Source organism: Diceros bicornis, chromosome 36 (assembly GCF_020826845.1).
Source record: "Diceros bicornis minor isolate mBicDic1 chromosome 36, mDicBic1.mat.cur, whole genome shotgun sequence".
NCBI lineage: Eukaryota > Metazoa > Chordata > Mammalia > Perissodactyla > Rhinocerotidae > Diceros > Diceros bicornis.
Window position 1 is genome coordinate 1,059,255 of NC_080775.1, and position 22,247 is coordinate 1,081,501.

At 38.6% G+C, this 22,247-nt stretch overlaps 1 protein-coding gene across 1 annotated transcript; it reads right to left on the minus strand.

Moving 5' to 3' along the window:
* Positions 1-14,786: 14,786 nt before the first annotated feature.
* IDI2 (isopentenyl-diphosphate delta isomerase 2) lies at positions 14,787-17,842 on the minus strand. The gene is made up of 4 exons (XM_058532827.1): positions 17,701-17,842; positions 17,245-17,337; positions 15,655-15,785; positions 14,787-15,104 (listed from the first exon to the last, which is right to left on the minus strand). Exons 1-4 carry the CDS (start codon positions 17,840-17,842, stop codon positions 14,787-14,789), a joined length of 684 nt encoding a protein of 227 aa, XP_058388810.1.
* Between the last annotated feature and the right edge of the window lie 4,405 nt (positions 17,843-22,247).

Genomic DNA, 22,247 nt, shown 5'->3' on the forward strand with positions numbered 1-22,247 from the left:
CTTATATAAGACAAAATAGATGTTAAGACAAAAAAAAGTCACAAGAGATAAAGAAGGACATTATGTAGTGATAAAAGAGTCAATTCACCAGGAAGATATAACAATTATAAACATATATGCATCTAACATTTGAGCTCCCAAATATACGAAGCAAACATTGAAGAACTGAAGAGAGAAATAGACAGAAACATAGTAATAATAGGAACCTTCAACACCCCACTTTCAGTAATGGATAGAACAACCAGGAACAAGATCAGAGGACTTGATCAACACTACAGACCTATTGGACCTAAGAGACATATACAGAACACTGCGCCCAACAGCAGTATATACCTAATATTCTCAAGCACACATGGAACATTCTCCAAGTTAGACCACATGTTAATCCACAGATGAGTCTTAATAAATTTAAGAAGATTAAAATCATACAAAGTATCTTCACTGGCCATAATGGAATGAAACTAGAAATTAATAGCAGAAAGAAAACAGAAAATACACAAATAAGTGGAAACTAAACAACTCATTCTTAAATAACCAATGGGTCAAAGAAGAAATCACAAGGGAATTTGAAAATATCTGGAGAATATTGAAATATCAATGAAAATGAAAACACAACATACCAAAATTATGGGATGCAGTGAAAGCATTACTAAGAGGTAAGATTATATGGTAAAAATTTACATTAAAAAAAAAAAAAGATCTCAAATCAACAACCTAACTTTATACCTCAAAGAACTAGAAAAGAAGACCAAAAAGATACTTATAAACTGTCTGATTTGTGGTTAAAGATTATAATTGTGAAAAATGCATGTAGTTAGAGATGAAATGGCATAGAAGAGTTTCTGAGAACAATAAAGTTTCCCACCTTTTCCCACTCACAGTCCAAGTTTAAGAGAGAAATCTCTTCAAACAGTTTGAATTTTCAGTCTTCATTTGCGTCTGTAATTCCAGGTAACATGCTTTTACCTTCCTGCCTTCTTTCAGTCATAGACACTCTCTACTGATATCCACGGAAGATAAGGATTCAGCTCTGTAAACTGCCCTCCTAAGTATTTAATACTTATGCATTTTAGACATTTTATCATTTTTTTCCTTTTTATTTATTTATTTATATTTATTGCGGTAACATTGGTTTATAACATTGTATAAATTTCAGGTGTACATCATTATACTTCTATTTCTGCATAGATTACATCATGTTCACCACCCAAAGACTAATCACAATGCATCACCACATACATGTGCCTAATCATCCCTTTCACCCTCCTCTCTCCCCCCTTCCCCTCTGGTAACCACCAATCCAATCTCTGTCTCTATGTGGTTGTTTGTTGTTGTTTTTATCTTCTACTTATGAGTGAGATCATACGGGATTTGACCTTCTCCCTCTGACTTATTTTGCTTAGCATAGTACCCTCAAGGCCGATCCATGTTGTCACAAATGACCAAATTTCATCATTTCTTGTGGCTGAGTAGTATTCCATTGTGTATATATACCACATCTTCTTCATCCATTCGTCCCTTGATGGGCACTTAGGTTGCTTCCAAGTCTTGGCTATTGTGAATAACGCTGCAATGAACACAGGGGTGAATGTATCTTTACGCATTGGTGTTTTCACGTTCTTTGGATAAATACCCAGCAGAGGAATAGCTGGATCATATGGTAGTTCTATTCTTAATTTTTTGAGGAATCTCCATACTGTTTTCCATAGTGGGTGCACCAGTTTGCACTCCCACCAGCAGTGGATGAAAGTTCCCTTCTCTCCACATCATCTCCAACACTTGTTGTTACCTGTCTTGTTAGTTATAGCATTCTGACAGGAGTGAAGTGGTACCTCGTTGTAGTTTTGATTTGCATTTCCCTGATAGTTAATAATGTTGAATGTCTTTTCATGTGTCTGTTGGCCATCTGTATATCTTCTTTGGAGGAATGTCTGTTCAGGTCTTTTGCCCATTTTTTTATTGGGTGGTTAGCTTTTTGTTGTTGAGATGTGTGAGTTCTTTATATATTTTGGATATTAACCCCTTATCAGATATATCGTTTGCAAATATCTTCTCCCAATTGTTAGGTTGTCTTTTCGTTTTGTTGATGGTTTCCTTTGCTGTGCAGAAGCTTTTTAGTTTGATGTAGTCTCATTTGTTTATTTTTTCTATTGTTTCCCTTGCCCAGTCAGTCATGATACTTGAAAATATGCTGCTAAGACCGATGTTGTAGAGCGTACTGCCTATGTTTTCTGTTAGAATTTTCATGGTTTCAGGTCCTACATTCAAACCTTTAATCCATTTTGAGTTAATTTTTGTGTATGGTGTAAGATAATGGTCTACTTTCATTCTGTCGCATGTGGCTGTCCAGTTTTCCCAGTGCCATTTATTTTATTTTATTTTATTTTTTCTGAGGGAGATCAGCCCTGAGCTAACATCTGCCAATCCTCCTCTTTTTGCTGAGGAAGACTGGCCCTGGGCTAACATCCATGCCCATCTTCCTCCACTTTATATGGGATGCCACCACAGCATGGCTCGACAAGCGGTGCATCGGTGCGTACCTGGGATCCGAACGGGCAAACCCCAGGCCACCGCAGCGGGGCGCACACACTTACCCACTTGCGCCACCTGACTGGCCCCCGCAACACCATTTATTGAAGAGACTTTCCTTTCTCCATTGTAAGTTCTTGGCTCCCTTGTTGAAAATTAGCTGTCCTCAGATGTGTGGGTTTATTTCTGGGCTCTCCATTCTATTCCATTGATCTGTGTGTCTGTTTTTGTGCCAGTACCATGCTGTTTTGGTTACTATAGGTTTTAAGTATATTTTGAAATCAGGGAGTGTAATACCTCCCGCTTTGTTCTTTTTGCTCAGGATTCCTCTGGCTATTCCTATTCGAGGTCTTTTGTTGTTCCACATAAATTTTAGAATTCTTTGTTCTCTTTCTGTGAAAAATGTTGTTGGGACTTTGATAGGGATTGCATTGAATCTGTAGATTGCTTTAGGAAATGTGGACATTTTCACTATGTTAATTCTTCCAACCCTAGAGCACAGAATATCTTTCCATCTCTTTGTGTCTTCTTCAATTTCTTTCAGCAATGTTTTATAGTTTTCAGTGTACAGATCTTTCGTGTCTTTGGTTAAGGTTATTCTTAGGTATTTTATTCTTTTTGTTGCAATTGTAAATGGGATTGTATTCTTAATTTCTCTTTCTGCTGCTTCATTGTTAGTGTATAGAAATGCAGTTGATTTTTGTATGTTGATTTTGGACCCTGCAACTTTACTGTACTTGTTTACTATTTCTAAAAGTTTTTTGGTGGATTCTTTAGGGTGTTCTATATATAAAATCATGTCATCTGCAAATAGTGACAGTTTCACTTCTTCCTTTCCAATTTGGATCCCTTTTATTTCTTTTTCTTGCCTGATTGCTCTGGCTAGGACTTCCAGTACTATGTTAAATAGGAGTGGTGAAAGTGGGCATCTTTGTCTGGTTCCTGTTCTTAGAGGGATAGCTTTCAGTTTTTCTCCATTGAGAATGATATTAGCTGTGGGTTTGTCACATATGGCCTTTATTATGTTGAGGTACTTTCCTTCTATACCCATTTTAGTCAAAGTTTTTATCATAAATGGATGTTTTACCTTGTCAAATGCTTTCTCTGCATCTATTGAGATGATCATCTATCGAGATGATTATTCTTCATTTTGTTAATGTGGTGTATCACGTTGATTGATTTGTGAAGGTTGAATCATCCCTGCGTCCCTGGAATAAATACCACTTGATCATGGTGCATAATCTTTTTAATGTGTTATTGTATTCAATTTGCTAGCAGTTTGTTGAGGATTTTTGCATCGATGTTCCTCAGTGATATTGGCCTGCAATTTTCTTTTTTTGTGTTGTCCTTGTCTGGTTTTGATATCAGGGTAATGTTGGCTTCATAAAATGAGTTAGGAAGCTTCCTCTCCTCTTCAATTTGTTGGAAGAATTTGAAAAGGATACGTATTAAGTCTTCTTTGAATGTTTGCTATAATTCACCAGGGAAGTCGTCTGGTCCTGGACTTTTATTTTGGGGGACATTTTTGATTACTGTTTTGATCTCCTTACTGGTGATTGGTCTATTCGAATTCTCTATTTCTTCTTGATTTAGTTTTGGAGGGTTGTATGATTTTTTTTTTTTTAAATGTAGACTTTTTTTTTAAGGATTTTTTTAAAATTTTTATTTATTTATTTTTTTCCCCCAAAGCCCCAGTAGATAGTTGTATGTCATAGTTGCACAGCCTTCTAGTTGCTGCATGTGGGACGCAGCCTCAGCATGGCCAGAGAAGCGGTGCGTGGATGCGCGCCTGGGATCTGAACCTGGGCCACCAGCAGCGGAGCGCATGCACTTAACTGCTAAGCCACAGGGCCGGCCCAGGGTTGTATGATTCTAAGAATTTATCCATTTCTTCTAGATTATCCTATTTGTTGGTATATAGCTTTTCATAGTATTCTCTTGTAATCTTTTATATTTCTGAGATGTCTGTTGTAATTTCTCCTCTGTCATTTCTGATTTTATTTATTTGAGGCTTCTCTCTTCTTTTTTTGGTGAGTCTAGCTAAAGGTTTGTCAATTTTGTTTATCTTTTCAAGAAATTAGCTCTTGGTTTCATTGATTTTTTTCTATTGTTTTTTTAGTCTCTATTTCATTTATTTCTGCTCTGATTTTCATTATATCCTTCCTTCTACTGATTTTGGGCTTTGTTCTTATTTTTCCAGTTCCTTTATGTGCACTGTTAGGTTGTTTATTTGAGATTTTTCTTGTTTGTTGAGGTAGGCCTGTATTGCTATAAAATTCCCTCTTAGAACTGCTTTTGCTGTATCCCATAAATTTTGGCATGTATTTTCATTTTCATTTGTCTCCAGATATTTTTTTATTTTTCCTTTGATTTCTTCATTGACCCAATTGTTGTTCAGTAGCATTTTGTTTACTCTCCACATATTTGTGGCTTTTCTGATTTTCTTCCTGTAGTTGATTTCTAGTTTCGTACCGTTGTGGACAGAAATGATGCTTGGTACTATTTCAATCTTCTTAAATTTATGGAGACTTGTTTTGTGGCCTAATATATGATCAATCCCGGAGAACATTCCATGTGCATTTGAGAAAAATGTGTATTCTCAGACTTTGGATGGAATGTTCTGTATATATCTACTAAGTCCTTCTGTTCTAATGTATTATTTAAGGCCAATGTTTCCTTATCGATCTTCTGTTTGGATGATCTATCCATTGGTGTAAGTGGAGTGTTAAAGGCCCCTACTATTATTGTGTTACTGTCTATTTCTCCTTTTATGTCTGTTAACAATTGCTTTATATATTTAGGTGATCCTATCTTGGGTGCATAGATATTTAAAAGTGTTATATCCTCTTGTTGGATGGTTCCCTTGATCATTATGTAGTGCCCTTCTTTGTCTCTAGTTACAGTTTTTGTTTTAAAGTCTATTTTGCCTGATGTAAGTATTGCTACCCCAGCTTTCTTTTCACTGCCGTCTGCATGGAGTATCTTTTTCCTCCCCTTCACTTTCAGTTTGTGAGTGTCTTTAGGTCTGAAGTGTCTCTCTTGTATGCAGTATATATATGAGTCTTGTTTTTTTAATCCAATCAACCACCCTATGCCTTTTGATTGGAACATTTAGTCCATTGACATTTAAAGTAGCTATTGATAAGTATGTACTTATTGCCATTTTGTTACTTTTTTTCTGGGTGTTTTAGTAGTTCTTCTCTGTTTCTTTCTTCTTCTCTTACTGTCTTCCCTTGTGGTTTGATGACTTTCTTTAGTGTTATGTTTGGGTTCCTTTCTCTCAGTTTTTTGTGTATTTATTACAGGTTTCTGGTTTTGATTACCATGAGGTTCACATAATAACCTATGTTTATAACAACCTATATTAAGTTGATGGTCTCTTTAGTTTGATTCTTTCTAAAAGCTCTACTGTTTTACTCCCCTCCTCCCACATTTTATGTTATTGATATCATATCTAACCTCTCTTTTTTTTTGTTTGTGTATCCGTTACCCTCTTATCATGGAAATAGATAATTTAGTACTTTTGTCTTTTGACCTTGATATTCTCTTCATAGGTGGTTGATCTGCTACCTTTACTGTATTTTTGCCTTTACCAGTGATTTTTTTGCTTTTTTCTTTTTGATAATTTTGTTATACCTGTTTGTGGTCTTCTCTTTCCCACTTAAAAAAGTCCCTTTAGCATTTCTTGTAAGACTGGTTTCTTGGTGATAAACTCCTTTAATTTTTGCTTGTCTGGGAAACTCTTTATCTCTCCTTCCATTCCGAATGATAACCTTGCCGGGTAGAGTATTCTTGGCTGTAGGTTTTTTCCTTTCAGCACTTTAAATATATCATGCCACTCCCTTCTAGCCTGTAAGGTTTCTGCTGAGAAGTCAGTCGACAGCCTTATGGGGTTTCCTTTGTATGTAACTTGTTGCCTTTCTCTTCCAGCTTTTAGGATTCTCTCTTTATCTTTAATTCTTGGCATTTTAATTATAATGTGTCTTGGTGTGGGCCTCTTTGAGTTTATCTTGTTTGGTGCTCTCTGTGCCTCCTGTACCTGGATGTCTGTTTCATTCCTTAGGTTCGGAAAGTTTTCAGCTATTATTTCTTCAAATAGATTCTCTGCCCCTTTGTCTTGCTCTTCTCCTTCTGGGACACCTATAACACGGATGTTAGTGTGCTTGATGTTGTCCCAGAGGTCCCTTAGACTGTCCTCACTCTTTTTAATTCTTTTTTCTTTTACCTGTTCAGCTGGGGTGATTTCTTCTAGTCTTTCGTCCAGTTCACTGATCCATTCTTCTGTATCATGTTCTCTTCTATTGAGTCCCTATAGTGAATTTTTCATTTCCAGTATTGTATTCGTCATTTATGACTGGTTCTTTTTTATATTTTCCAATTCTTTGTTGATGTTCTCACTGAGTTCATCCATTCTTCTCCCAAGATGAGTTAGCATCCTTATGACATTTTGTTTGAACTCTTTGTCAGGTAGATTGTTTATTTATGTTTCATTTAGCTCTTTTTCTGGGGTTTTGTCCTGTTCCCTTACTTGGAGTGTAAGGGAACACTCCTCATTTTCCTCTTTCTCTGTGCTTGTATCTATGTATTAGGTGGGTCAGCTATGTCTCCTGATCTTGGAGAGGTGGCAATATGTAAGAGATGCCTTATGAAGCCCAGCAGTGTGCTTCCCTCTCACCACCAGTTCCAAATGTTCCAGGAGTGACTCCTCTGTAGGCTACATGTGTCCTTCTGTTGCTGTTGCTGCAGGTGCCTGGGGAGGCTAGGCTGTCCCCCTGGCTAGCTGGTTATAATGCTCAGCTGCGTGTGGCTGCTATGGACCCTTCAGTCACTTTATCGGGTGTGGGGAGCCCCAGCACAGTTGGCTGCAATGTCTAACAGCACATTCCTGTTGCATTTTTTCTGTTAAGTGAGTAGGCCCCAATGTGGCTGGTTGTTAGGCTCAGGGACTCACAATTGCTGTAGGCCTTGGCCTGCAAGGCTCTTGTCAGCTGTCTCAGGATTGCAGCTGGGTGGGGCTGGCCGCAGGCATGGGAGCACCCAATTGTTTCGGGCTTTGGAAGGTGGGGCCAATCCCCTATGTGGCTGTTCGAGAAGCACTAGTCTGTTGCAGCTGACAAGCCCCACTGTCCACAGGGCCACACACACTGTCAACACAGTCCTGCCCCATGCATGCGCCCCAACCCCCTGAAGTGTACCCAGAGGCGGACCCACTCACCTGGCTGCAGAGGATCCAGGCACCCAGCCTGTGCAGGCCCACAAGTTGCCCGAGGGCTTGCTGTTGGGTGGGGACTGTCCCTACGGCAGGCTGCCTGCCCTGGCTGAGCTGAATTAAATCAGTGCTCTAGTGGGTGGGGCAGACCCTGGGCTAACAGATCAGGGGAAGACCTCCAATGGCGTCTGTCAGCGTCTGTGTCAGCACGCCTGTACTAGGTCACAATGATGGCTGCTGCCAATGTCTCTGGAGAGGTGTCACCTCTCACTGAGATGCACCCTGAGCCTATCAGATGAGTTTCTTTCCATCAAATGACTACACACCTTTCTTTCTGGTGATTTTAGGTTGCTTTCTGAAACGGGTGAATTTGTATGTGGGCCCTTTAAGAGCAGGCTTTTTTCCCCTTATGTCTGATAGCTTTTCTGGGAGTATTCCCTGTTATCGTTAATAGCCAGCAAAGCCAGATATTATGGCACTCATCACGGCTGTGCTGAGTCCAAAAGATGCTTATAGCAGTAATGCTTCCCTGCTCAGGTCTCCCACTCTTCCAGGGAAGGCTGCGTACATTAGGATTGCTCCTGGCCTGCCATGAAGTGTCACAGCTTGTGAAGGTGGCTTTTTTTCTCTCCAGAAAGGAAATTCTGCCTCTTTCACCTCAGTCAGGACTGTTCCTTGTTGCAGGACTTCTTTTTTATCCAGTTTTCAGTTCTCTCTCAGGGGTAATTATTCCAAAAGTAGTTGCAAATTTGTTTTGTCTGTGTGAGGAGGTGAGTTTAGAGTCAGCCTACACTGCCATTTTGACACCATCTGGGCATTTTATGATTAATTATATTTATAGTTTTAAATTACTTTTGCATCAATTCCACTTTTCCTCTCCACTCTCATTCCAAGTTCTGCTTTCTATAAGGAAATTAGGATAACAAAGTCAAGAAAATTTGCCAGACTCCCAAGCAAAAGGACAAAGAAAGAAAAAACACGTAAGAAAGAGCCATCATTCAACTAATTCAAATTTTAGTAACGGAGAACATACAAAATCACAGAGATGAAATTATGAAACAAATAGTATGAGAACCAGCCCCAGTGGTCTAGCGTTTAAGATTTGGCACTCTCACTGCCACGGCCTGGATTTGTTTCCCAGTCATGGCACCATGCCACCCTGTCTGTCAGTTGTCATACTGTGGTGGTGGCTCACATAGAGAACTAAACTAACAACTAGGATACAAAACCATGCACTGAAGCCTTGAAAAAAAGAAAAAAGAAATAGTGTAAGACAATTTCAGCGAGTTGAAAAAAAACACTAGTGTTGAAACAGCCCAGAGAGTGCCCAGCAAAATAAAGTAAATAACCTATACAGAGGCATATCATCCTGAAATTTCAAAATGCCTGAAGATCAACGGAAAAAAGATACCCTAAAATTTTCAAGGAGAAAAAACAACTCTTCCAGGTGCAGTGAGAACTAGGAATAATAACCTGGTTATTATTATATAATAACCACAGTGGAGCAATATCTTCTAGGTTTTAAATGAAAATGATATTTTATTCAAAATGGGATACACTGCCAAATACTCAGTGGAGGTATTTCCTGACACAGAAAGACTCAAAATAGTTCTAATTTACATTTTCCTGGGTAGTTTCTTGAGGATGCACTAAAGCAAAATAGGGTATTAAGCCAAGAAAGAACATGAGATGCAGGAAACAGTGGAACGTGATCCAAGAGAGCAATTGTGGTGAACCCAAAGGTGAGCACTGTGCATCAGTCCTAAAGAGAAATGAGTCCAGCATGGAGTGGAATGAGGACTGACTCTGGAGGTCTCTGCAAAATCACAAAACCAAAACAAGAAATCCTGGTACAATAGAGCCAATAGTGAGATTGAAGTTTTAAAATTGAGGATGTGATAAACAATTAGAACAATTTACAAACAACAGCAGTTAGCAAATCGAGTAATTTTTGTATAAAAAATAATCACCTAGCTATGTGGCTAACTAAAATATTACACTGTTTTATTCAATCACATGAAGCTAAGGAAAGAAAATCCACTTAACTTCAATCTAGTATGTATTCTTTCAATTGACCAGGAGTCATGACTGTGTACTCATGAAGAAATATAATTCCTGCTCTCAAATGGGCAATTTTTACAAACATTGTCATTGTATAGAATTTAGTTTCAATTTTTTTATCATAGAAAGAATATTAGTTGTAATGTAGGACACAACGTAAATGTTAAGAACTTAAAATAATAGTACATCTACTATTACAATATTAATTTGTATTTCCCTGATGATTAACAAAGTTGAGCAATTTTTTCATGTATTTATAGCCATTGGATTTCTTCTTTTTTGTGTGTGCAAAATGCTTGTCATTTGACCACTTCTATTTGGTGAACAAAAGTTCTTAGTTTTAATGTAATTAAATTTATCAATCTTTTCCTTTGTGATTTGTGTTCTGTGTTAAAAAAACCTTCACCTACCTGAAAGTTAGGAAGACATTCTCCTACATTATTTTCTAGATGTTCTGTTGTTTTGCTTCTCATGTTTATATCTATAACCCATCCGGTTGATTTTTTTCTATTATGAGCACAATATTGTTCAACAGTCATTTCTTTCACATGGATGTCCAATGACTGCTCCACAGTGAGACGTTTGTTATGAGTCCAGGTGCGTATGTGCACGAGCTTAGTTTTATAGTCTATTTCATGCCATGTGTCTGTCTAATGCAGTCGTGTGTGCATATATATATTTATATACTATTTATAAATAATATAAACTCCACGTGGTCCTATGTGTGTGTATATTTATTTATATACTATTTATAAATAATACAAACTTCACGTGGTCATGTCTGGGTATATATATTTATATACTATTTATATATAATATAAATATTTTAAATAAATATGATACTAATATTTCATGCTAATATAAAATAATATTATTTTAATAATATAATATAAATTAACAATACAATTTATTATTATATGCAAAAAATATTGATTAAAATTACTAACATTAATATAAAATGTATATTCTTTATATGTAGAATATGTATCTTCTATTTGCTAATATTTTGTTAAGGATTATTTGCATCTGTTCATACAGGAAGTAAGTCTGTAGTTTTCTTTTTTCTGTACTGTTTTTGTCTGGTTTTGGTATCAAGGTTCATAAAATTAGGTTGGGAAGTGTCCCTCCTCTTCCATTTTCCAGAAGAGATTGTGTAGAATTGGTGTTCCTTCTTTAAACATTTGGTAGAATTCTCCAGTGAAAACATCAGGCTGGATATTTCTTGTTTTGGAGTTTTAAATTAAGATTGCAATTTCCTTAACAGCATCAGGCTATTCAAACTATCTGTTTCATAATAAGTGAGTTGGGGTCGTTTGCCCTTTTTGAGAAATCAGTCCATTTCACCTAAGTTGTGTGATTTTTCTGTACTGGCCGGAGTTCACCAACATTCCTAACTCACATTCCTTCTAATTGTTTATCAGAAGACCACATAGCCACATTGTGTGAAAATAATTATAGTTGCTTTCCTTCTTTCTGATCTGTATAGATGTTGATGGAAGGACCTCTAGAATGATGCTGAAAGAGAAGATGATAGTCAGTGCAGGACCACAGCTGCGATTGTTCATTCAAGAGACACTCTCAGACTTGAGACACAGATACGTTTTAACCTAATCCTGCATTACTTCACTTCATAGAAGGACACAAGCAAGTCAGGAAATCTCAGCAGGAACATCAGGATCATCTCATTGGGAGGCTCAGCAGATGCCCAGGTGCACAGCTTCTTCTGCTCCTCAGCCACACAGGGTGAGTCTACGGCTGCCACAAGTGAGAGCCAGGTGTGTGGGGTCCCCTTGCCCTGCACAAACTGAAACCTCTGGTTAACCTTTGATGCACAGCTGGCATCTTTGTCTCATTCTCAGAGGAAAGCTTTCAGGATCTCACCATTGAGTCCACGTCTTCTAGGTCTTCTCTCCATAGTCTTTATCTGATTTAGAACATTCTCTTCTGTGTCTAGTCAGTTACAAGTTTTTGTTTTATTTTGTGTTTTGTTTTGGTTTTTTTAGTTTGGTGAGGAAGATTAGCCCTGAGCTAACATCTGTTGCCAATCCTGCTCTTTTTGCTGAGGAAGATTGACCCTGGGCTAACATCTGTGCCCATCCTCCTCTACTTTATATGACATGCCACCACAGCATGGCTTGATAAGCGGTGCGTAGGTCCACACCAAGGATCCAAACCTGTGAACCCTGGGCCACCAAAGTGGAGGGCTCGAACTTAACCACTATGCCACTGGGCTGGCCCCTATTTTGTTTTGTTTTTTAAGCCACGTATTGATGCTGAGTTTTATCAAGCTATTTTTGTGCATCTATGGAAATTATCAAATGATTTTCTCTTTTATTTTGTTAACGTTGTGAACTAAATTGATGGGCTTTCTGGTGTTAAATTATTCATATTCTTGGAGTAACCAGTCTTGTTGTGATGTGTTAACTTTTTTATATTTGCTAGATTTGATTCAGATTTCTCCACCTATGTTCATGAGTAAGATAGTAATTTTTGCTAACGTGCTTGGTATTTCCTGGCTGTGTAAAACTCCTTGGAAACTGATCCAGATCAGTGGTGTTTCTTCCCTAATTGCTTTTGGAAATCGCTGATGAAGTCAAGAGGCCTGGAAGTTTCATTGTGGGAAAGTTCTAAAATACAGATCCACTTTCTTTAGTAGTTATAAGACTATTCATGTTTTCCACTTATTCTTGCACCAGGTTTGGTAAACTGTATGAGAATTTATCCATTTTATCTCAGTGTTCACATTTATTGGTATGTAATATGCCTTTCACAATCTTGAGAAGAAAATGTATAAATTTTTTTAATATTAACTTTTTCTCAAAATTAAAGTAGAATTACTTTGAAGAGAACAAGTTATGGATCTAGTGGAATCAATTTATAAATCCTAAAGAAGATATAAAATTTAATTGAAATTAGAGATCCTTTTTTCTATTAAAGAAAACACCTTAAATACAGTGATCTTTCTTTTGAGGCATTTGAGTTTTACGTGAAGAATGACTTCTTACCCTCTGAAACTAAACTGTGGCAATTATACCAGTAGGGTTAATTTAAAAGCTATTGTAACGTCAAATTTCATTAGATTGCAAAATAATATTCTAATCGGATTTATCTAAGCTTATTAAAAATAGAAATTGAAATCTCATGTTTCTTTCATCAACAAATAACAAAATAATATCTAAGGTTGAAGACTGGAAATTCCCAGGGATTTATTATCCAAAGCATGTGGTGTAGACTTTTAAAAGGAACACTTGGGGCTTTGTGATTGAGACTGTCTACCCTTGGTCGTGTGGAAACTCTAACAAGATCTGTACGTCTCAAGTAAGATCTGTAAATCTGAAAGTTTAAATACAATTTTTCACCACCTCTCTATTTCTCTTCTTTATTGACATGCACAAACACAAATTCAACATTACAGCAAGGAAACAATTTAAGTTAATCTAGAAGCTCTATCATGTGATAATTGTTTTAAATTATCAGGTCTTTCCCAGTATTTTAAATTCTTTCCCAGTATTATGCACCAAAATCTAATTTTTAAATGTAAAATCACTTTGTGTTAAAAAAAAAATAGAGTCTTTTATAAGTAAGGCTGTTTTTATTTAGAAGCAGATTACAGAAATATGATCAACTGAAAGAACAGAAGTGGATAAACATAAAGACCGTATACATGTTCTGTGCTGCCTGCACTGGAAGAATATAATATTTGTAAACCCAAATGCATTTTATAGATGAACTGAAATGCACATAGCCAACTCTTGAGATACAAGATAAATGATGATTAAAAAAAAATTATGCAGAGATCCCATTCTGACTCTGAAAGCTGGGTGGAATCGTGTTCTAACAGCTGACATAACCGGCTTCAGTCCTCTCAAGAATCCCCACCAAGACTTTCCCCATCAGCTACTGCTAATTGACCAGCTGCTTATAAAATGGAAATTGTGTCAGAAGGTGTTATGAGAGGTTCGGGGATTCGATCGGAGATGTAAAAGACACTTTCCACTCCAAACAAATGGACTGAAGGTATATTTTATTATATAGAGGATAGTAAAGGCGATAGTCTGCAAACAGATCCGAATAGGTCAAATATTAAGAAGGAAAAAACATCAGCCCGACTGGAAAGGGAAAACATTCACATCGGCTGAAGAGAAATGACACAAATCAACCGGAAAGAGAAACACCAAGTTGACCAAAAAGAGAACACATCAAATCAATTACTTCATATCAAATCAATTACTTCACATCAAATCAGTTACTCACAACATCCACGCCCCACTGCCAGGAGAGCCCTATCAATCGACGCGGCTGGGCAAGGATCACACGTCCTGGGCAAGGTGTCCCTTCCACAGGTGGAACTCTCACCAGGTCTCAGTCTCCAGCAGTTTATATAAGCAGTTACAGAGTTTACAGAGCAAGCATCTAGTGTTCCCACGCACAAATGGTTATCAGTGGTGTACGTGCACTGAGCCCCTTGGCTAATGTCCCAGCCCAGTAGTTGTGTACGTGCATTGTTCTCTTTGGTTATCGTCTTAGCCCGGCACAGATGGCCAGTCCATCCCGCGCTACGACGCTCCAAGAGCCTTGAAATGTTACAACTTGCAACTCTCTCCGTGGGAGAAAGGCCAGTTCCCGGGAAAAGGCCAGTTCCCACCACACAGAAAGCAGTTTTGTATTTCTTTGTGTGCTGGTGGCTATAGGTCAATGGAGCGGCCAAACATGGCTGTACTCATGTCAAGACAGAAGGAAACATCAGATTTCATCCTCGCCTCTAGGCAGATGCAAAATATAAAAATGGAGAAAAAGAAAAAGTTAAGATAACAAAATAGATTAAAAGGTTAAAATAGTGACTTATAGATTATTAGCACCCGGTGCTTTCTTTCACCCGTTTTTCGTAAAGGACTGTAATTGCAAGTAAATCGTGCCTCGTGCCAGCCTGTAGACGCAGCATTTCTGTCGGTCACCCTGTTCACGCTGGTTATCGCCCTCCACACCTTCACACTCTGTGGATCTTGTGATGCTCCACAAACTGGGCCACGGTGTCCAGGTGAGGCCACCACTTGTACAGAAACTTCTCTGCGATGGTTCTCAGCCACGGGGTGACCTTCACTTCTCCCCGGGCTCCTCTCTCCAGGAGGTCTTCCAGTTCCCCCTGCGTCAGGTAACGGAAGCTTCTTATCTCACTGGGATCTGGATTTACGGTCACATTCTTTCTCACAAGCAAAAGATAACAAATTTCATGTTCTCCCCAAATCCTGTCTGATTTGGCCTTGTAATGGTATATCGTCATAAATACAACATCCTCCAGAGAAATCTGCAACAAACATTAATGTGGTATTAATAGCACTGATGTAAAACACAGAATGTGTAGGCAAAACAGGGAAAATAAACACAGACTCGGTTTCCTCACAGGGTTAATTGCCCAGACCTTAATTTTGGCTAACTAAATTTTTGTGGACTCTAGGCTGAATTATACCCTGGTTTTGCTTCCTTTGTTCCGATAAACCTGTCAGTGCTCTAAAGAACTGACCCCCACCGCTGTAGACACTGATCAGCTTTGTCAGGAAAATATCCATCCCTTCTCCAATGTCTTCTTGGGTAAAGGTCACAGGTGGATAACTGATATTCACAGATTCTGCTGGAGATTCTTTTCTGTTCACACTTGCAGTTTCCTCTGCAGTGTTTTACAGAAAGCCAATTCCTGAAAGTCTCCACTCTTCCCAAGCAGACTGAGGACCCCGACAGCTCCATGTTCTGTTTGTAAGGTGCCTTTGTGGGGCCACAGCACAAGTCCCGCCCCTGAACTCACAGCTGGCCACCCCTGGATCCACCTTGCAAAGCCCTTTCTGGGCAGGGGTGGGTACCTGCTCCAGGGGGATTCCCAGCTCAGCCTGCAGGCGTCTCACAGCCGCCCTCCTCACTCCCAAGGCATCTCTTTCTTCCAGTTCTGCGGGATTGCACAGGGGGTGACTAGAGCAGGAGTCAGTGAAATACCCTAGAAAGAGTGCACATGGGAAACTTTCCTCTTGCCTTATTTCCTGAAAACTGAATACACAAGCTACAGATGCAGAACCTTCAGGGTGAAGCAGCATGCCTAGTGGCCAGCAGCCTGGCAGGGTGGGGAGAGCAGGTGGCTGGGCTCCCTGCAGAGCCTTCTCCCCTGCTCCCAGGCAGGGAGGGTTTGGGTGAGGGCCCCCGTGAGAGGCAACTTTCCTAGGAAGGGACAGCCTTGACCGTTCGTCCGGCCCCCACCCCATATTTCCACTGCATGCCTTGTTGCACTACCCGAGGAAGCAGATTTGTGCTCACAAAGTATCCGGGATACCATCAAGCAGCAGGGAGAGGAGATCGTGGTGGAGCCGAGAAGCCCAGGGGCACATGGGGAAAGAAGACATTCATGTTTAATGAGTGCAAAGGGTTTCAGCCATGAGTCCTCTGACAAGGTTTTCTTAATGAGAAGTCAGACTTAACTTTACCTAAGTGATGGCAATAAGGGAGGCCACTCTCCTCACTGAATCTCTCTCTATCCCTTCTTGCTCCTCACACGTGGAATGCTTCCTGTGGTCACTTCTGAGGAGTGACACATCCTTGCAAACATGGGAGCGGGAACACTCTCCTCAGCTCTGCGTCTCCTGAAAGTGACTTACACTTAGAGTGAGATCTGAGGGAGGCCATTGTTCCCATGCCATGGGTCTCAGTGCCACAGCCAAGCTTCCCCCTTGGCATCTCGTAAATTTTTCTTAAACAAACTTAGTTCATTTTCACAGAGGAGCCAAGTGCTAGAACTAGACAGCAAATTCAGAGGTGGTCTTGGGAATGACTAGGATATCTCCACCAGACCTTAGAGAGAGAGGAACAGAGAGGAAGAAGGGATCCTCCATTTCTCACAACTTTCTACAACCGTCCGCTTGTAATGGGTCCACCTGCAAGGCATGGTTTTGAAAACCTGAGAACACTCCATGCCAAATACTTTGAATGACCACAGCAGATGATCGAAATGCTGCTCTACTTAAAAAGGGCTATTCCTATCCTAGTCACTTACGATTTTAGGAAGTGCAAAAAAATATAAAACCCTAAGACTTGGATTGTAAGATACCAATTTTTGTCATTATCTCTTTAATTTTATGCTAAATACTATCTATATTAATTTCCCAAAATCCTTAGATGGAAAAATTCTGCATTTAAATAACTTTCCATTGTAAAACATAACCAACTAGAAACTCACATGGTTTCTTAAAACAAACAAATAAACAAAAAACCAAAAAAACCCAACCCACTGAAGAAATATCAACATGAGAAGCATCTGTTTGTCATATTTCCTCCAGGATGAGCTGACTGTTGACTAAAGCAAGAGCTGGACTCTGGTCATCCAGATAATTCATGTTCCAGATTGCTGCAGGTCAAATCACATGGAAATACTCTCTTAAATCATAAGTTCAGTTGGATGGACTCACCAGGAAAAGTCACTTTGGTATCTGATCTCTGCTGTACCAGGAGTTTATTCTCCGTGTTGAACAAGACAACGCTGAAGGCTCGGTGCAACAGTCCTGGAAAGTAAATGTCCATTGACGTGGCCACACACGTGGGGTCAGTCTAACTGTGTTTTTACTTCTTGTCCTAAGTCTCTGGCTCACAGAAAAATCTACGATTACGGCCCCTGTGTAGAGCAATGGGAAGTGCAGCTTGCCCAAAGTGGCATTTCAGAATCTCCAGCTAATTAAAACTTGCTTGACAAATTGAAGCCCAAATAAAATGGTGAAAGGTGACCTGAATCTTCTCTTAAAGATGACAAACAGCAAAAGTGTGAGATGGCAAAGTGGGCTCCTCCTTCTTTCTACTCTACATCTCTGTCAGGTGGGAAGAAATGGGAAAAACTTCCAAAATAGACAAAGAAAACATTTCAGTGCTACCTTTCTCAATGTTTTCATTAAGATGGCAGTTCCTCTTGGTATCTGCACCAATAACCTTGTCATTTTCATCAACAACAATCAGCATTTCCTCTAAACGCTGCAGTTGAAGCTCACTGACCCAGTTAAGGTTGGCTTCACCCATCACCACCAGCTGTGATCCAATCTGAAATACATGTGCGCAGATTCATCTTTGTGTGGAAGAAACTGTCATCTAATTTCTGCTATTTGTTACCAAATGCTTTAGGACTTAACACAGACCTTTATCTCTACATGGCAGAAATAGTGCTGCAGCCATGCACTAATTAGATGGGGAAGAGGTATCATGCATTTCTAATCTAGTGTCTTTCTGAACAGGAAATCTTGGTGGGATACATATATAATCAGGTTTCCCAAGATTCCTTCAATTAAGATTCAAACAATAAATCCCCACAAAGGAAACAAACACTGAGGAAAAGTTCAAGTAATGCTCTTTGTAGCGTGATTATGGGAAAAGGGCAGGAGCAGGCAAGACCCCTGGGTTTGGGTTGAGCATGGTGACATTTCAGGCCTTTCAGGAAACCTAAATTTATTGAGCCTGTCATTCACCCACAGAAAGCCTTGTGCAGCCCATCCAGTGCCAAATATATTCTCGGTGGATGATTTTCCATGAAAATATTTTGAGTATCATTTATTTTCATGCAAAATCTTTCATCTTCCTTTCCCACTTTAAAGACATGCATTCACTTCTGTCTCTTTTTGTCACTGAACACAAACAGAGGTTCATTTATCCACTGCAGTGTAGGGCCAATAAAGAAAAAAACTGAAACACCAGGATTGTGGCAAGGAAAGAGGTTTACTATTATCAAAAGGCAGCCAGATGAGGAGATGGGAGTTAGAACTCAAATCCACCTCCTCGAAGGGAAAAGGTAGGGATTTTTATCTGGAATTTTAGGTAGGGGCGGGGGAGAATGTTCTGGGGTTTTAGGTGGGGGGGGGGTGGAGCACGTGGCCCTGCTGGCTGGCACCTTCCCACCGGCCTGCATTTGGCCTTGAAGACTGAATTTCTTTCTCCTTGACTGTGTAGACTTTTCTGACTAGTTATCATTGTCAGTCTGTGTTTGGTCTTGTGAGGCTGAATTTGATGTCTGGACCTTGACTTCGTGGGAAAGACAGCTCACTCATATACTACGGAGGTACAGAAAGAGCTGGTTAGTTTTAAACAACAGTTTATTATGCTGAATATGCACATCTGCAGTTAGCAAAGCTTATCTCAAAGTTATTTTTCTCTTCTTCTGGCCCAGGGAAGATTTTTTAACCTCTTCATCCTCAGTTTCAATCCTCACTGTCTTATGATCATTCCTCAATCTTGGGGAATGGGTGCAAAGACTGCTCTAGCCACTTCCTGCTGTAAAAAGGTGAAGATCAAGGTCAGAGGAAGGAAACTGTTTTACCTTTATTTTAAAATATTTTTGGGTACCAGGTGGGGAAAGCAAAATATGCTTTGCATGACTAGTATTTTAGTACTCTGATCAATGGCTTTGGAACAACACAAGTTCACATTTTGTAATTACATAGAAGATCACATAGATTAGCAAAATAGACAGTCCAAATTTCAGTATCCCCTCCATAATGGACCTTAATCCTTGGCAAATCTAGAAGAAGAGGCCTGTAAACCAATTAAGGTTAGTGCCTAGAATCTCAGGTGAAATCTGATGTAGCTGAGTATAACTTGCTGTCTAATAGTCTGACAAGTAAGGTAAGAACCTGGGAGTCATTTATTGCTTATCTTTAGGAGACCATCTTCTGAACAGCAACTTGCAGTCTGTCACAAGTTCATTTGACCATTCAGAGAAGTCAGTGTCTAGAATATGAAGCCACCTGAGGTTTGGTTGATCCCAGTTGTGATGTACTTCTATGGCATGGTTCATGTTCCTTGTGGCATTTTTCATGTGGTGCCATCCAGCAGGGATGAAGTCCAGGATTTCAATAGGACCCAGTCTCCATGACAAAGATGGTTGTCAGGAACATCTGACATTATTTAGCTCCTTAATTTGAGTTCTCTTTAGGTCTTTTAGATCATTTTTAGAACATAGAAAGAATTTCCCAAAGTTAGGCCTATATTGTGTAAGCAAGTAATCAGATATTTAATAAGAAGCATTTCTAGAGAAACAAAAAGAAAAATACGGTTAATGGTTGGAGCAAATTATAAAACAATTTCTGAGCCCAGGGGATGGTCAGTCAAGAAGATCTCTAGATGTCAGGATTGAAAGATCCCCTGCAGTTTAAAATGTCTCCAGTGATGTCATCAGGTGTTCAGGTAAACTTTTGAGTGGCTTTCATGGCAACAGGCATGAAGATTGTCCAAACATGGGCTATCAGGGTGCTGTCTCTTAGGTTTATATCAAGTTGTCCAGCTTCAGTTTGCAGGGCTTCAGGAAAAAGGATGATTTTAGTCCTCAATGATTCCAAATGAAAAGGACAGGAAAAAAATTGAAAATATTAATTTGGAGATCTGTACCAAATATTTGAGGCAACTAGAAAAATTCAGGATCCAGTCCAGTTTAGAGATAGAAAACAAAAAACCTTGAAGACAATTAACGGAACCAGAATCCAACATCCACAAATGTGTAGTATAGTCTTTATTGAAACATAACTTTCCTCTCTAAAATCATCCTCATTTTTACCGAAGATAGCCAAATTAAGACTGATTGATTTGCAAAATGAGTCCGGTTTCAATAAACTTGGCCCAATTATTTACATAAGTACAGCAAGAATAGGAATTAATCATATAGGCTCCTTTAAATCTGCTTTGCTGGAACTTTTTATAAAGAATCTCAGATTGAACTTTATAGGCCTCTCAAGGCCAGGCCAAGCCAAGGACTTGTCATCAGACTCTTCCTGCAATATCTACAGATTTGGATGAATTCCTCTCTTCTCGAGGTCCCCAAAATATCCTGAGGTTCTTGCACCTGCCAGGGAAATGACCTTCTTTACTCCCTGGTAAGGTTTCTGGGAACCCTGTAAGCAAGGCATCAGGCCAATATTTCCAAGTGGCTTTATGCCATAAAGTCCAATCTTTGCTTCCTAAATCTGTATGGCCATATCTGAGTTTATGTATGTTTCTTTCAAATATGACATTTCAGTCAAAGCCTTAGTAATATAACCAGTGTTTCCAATTGTGTCCTGCTGTAAGGAGAATGGATTCTTATTGAACTTATGCAAATAACTATATTGCCATCAATATAAGAATACTCACTCATCAAGAGTTTTCAAATCCTAGAGGGATCAGATAGGGAGAAAAAGATAAATGCTTCAATTTTGCTTACAAATTGCCATAAATCATAGTTCTTTAAGAGAAAAGAGAAAAAGATTTCCCCAAATCTTGGAAAACAAAACATTAAAAAATCAGCAATACTTCAAACAAAAAGTTATAAAAATCATAATTATCTTCATTAATTTATTTAGTCCCATGATATCAACTCTTGATCTGTTAGCAATTTCATGAGGCAATCAATCAGTTTCTCCATTACAGTTCTGTAATTTTTTTACCCAACTCAATTTCATAATCTGAAAGTTTATCAGAAACCTGCATTCTAGAGCAAGTGTCAGTCTTTTCCATGAATCTCTCTGAAGATGAAACATATTTGCAAAAATATCAGAATAAAACAACAGTTGTCTGCAAATGACAAAACACTCAAAAATGGCAATTTACAAAGACATTTGGCTATTTCTGTGACATACAACACTTTGATATAATAACCAGAATTATGACTGACAACCAGGACAGATCAGAACTTTTGGAATGTGATATATTTTTTTAAATACTTATATTAATAACATTTACCAGCACAATATAACCTAGCAAGGCTTATTATCATTTATTTGATAATGCTTCCCATGTAATTTAACATACCCAATAAGTCCAATTAGTTTATCATCTTTTTTATAGAAAGAGAGAACAAATTCTTTAAGAAGTCTCAGGGCTGATTGGAAATTCTCAAAGTTTTCTTTTTAAGTCATAAGAAAATTTTAATTTGGGGAGAAGTTTGTCAAAAATATCAAAAAGTTTTAAAACACTTGTTTAAATAGGAAATAATGTTTAGTTGTCCATTTAATCGAGGTGACAACAGAAGATGTCCAAGGCAAATAGACAATTAAAACAGTCAAAAAAAACCTTAATAGAGAGAGCTCAGTCTTTTTGAATATGGGAAATTATTTTAACAAAACATAGATTTTCTGTCTTTTAGGCAGACTTGTTCAAAGGAAAACCTTTTAAAACCTTTTTATAGAGTAGACCAAAAGTTCCAGAGAATTATCTTTTAAAGAGGGAAAGCCAAATTCTAATTTTGCACCAGGTTACTTTTGATATTGAAATTTATTTACTTAATTAAATTCATTTCAATCTTAGTCAACTTGACCATATGGAAAACTCCTCAGGGTTTTACTTCCACAAAGCTTCTGTCACTTACTTTTTATATTCAGAATTTGTTCCATGCCTTCTTTTCTTTGTTTCTTTCCTAGTACTTTAGGACAAATTTATCTTTCTTAACAAAGCAAACAAAAATATC

Coding starts and splice junctions, on each gene's coding strand:
- IDI2 (XM_058532827.1), bottom strand. CDS start 17,842: ATGGGTGAAGCCAACCTTAACTGGGTCAGTGAGCTTCAACTGCAGCGT. Junction 17,338..17,700: donor TAATGAAAACATTGAGAAAG/GTAGCACTGAAA, acceptor TTTACTTTCCAG/GACTGTTGCACCGAGCCTTC. Junction 15,105..15,654: donor TGGGAATCCCCCTGGAGCAG/GTACCCACCCCT, acceptor TGTTTGTTGCAG/ATTTCTCTGGAGGATGTTGT.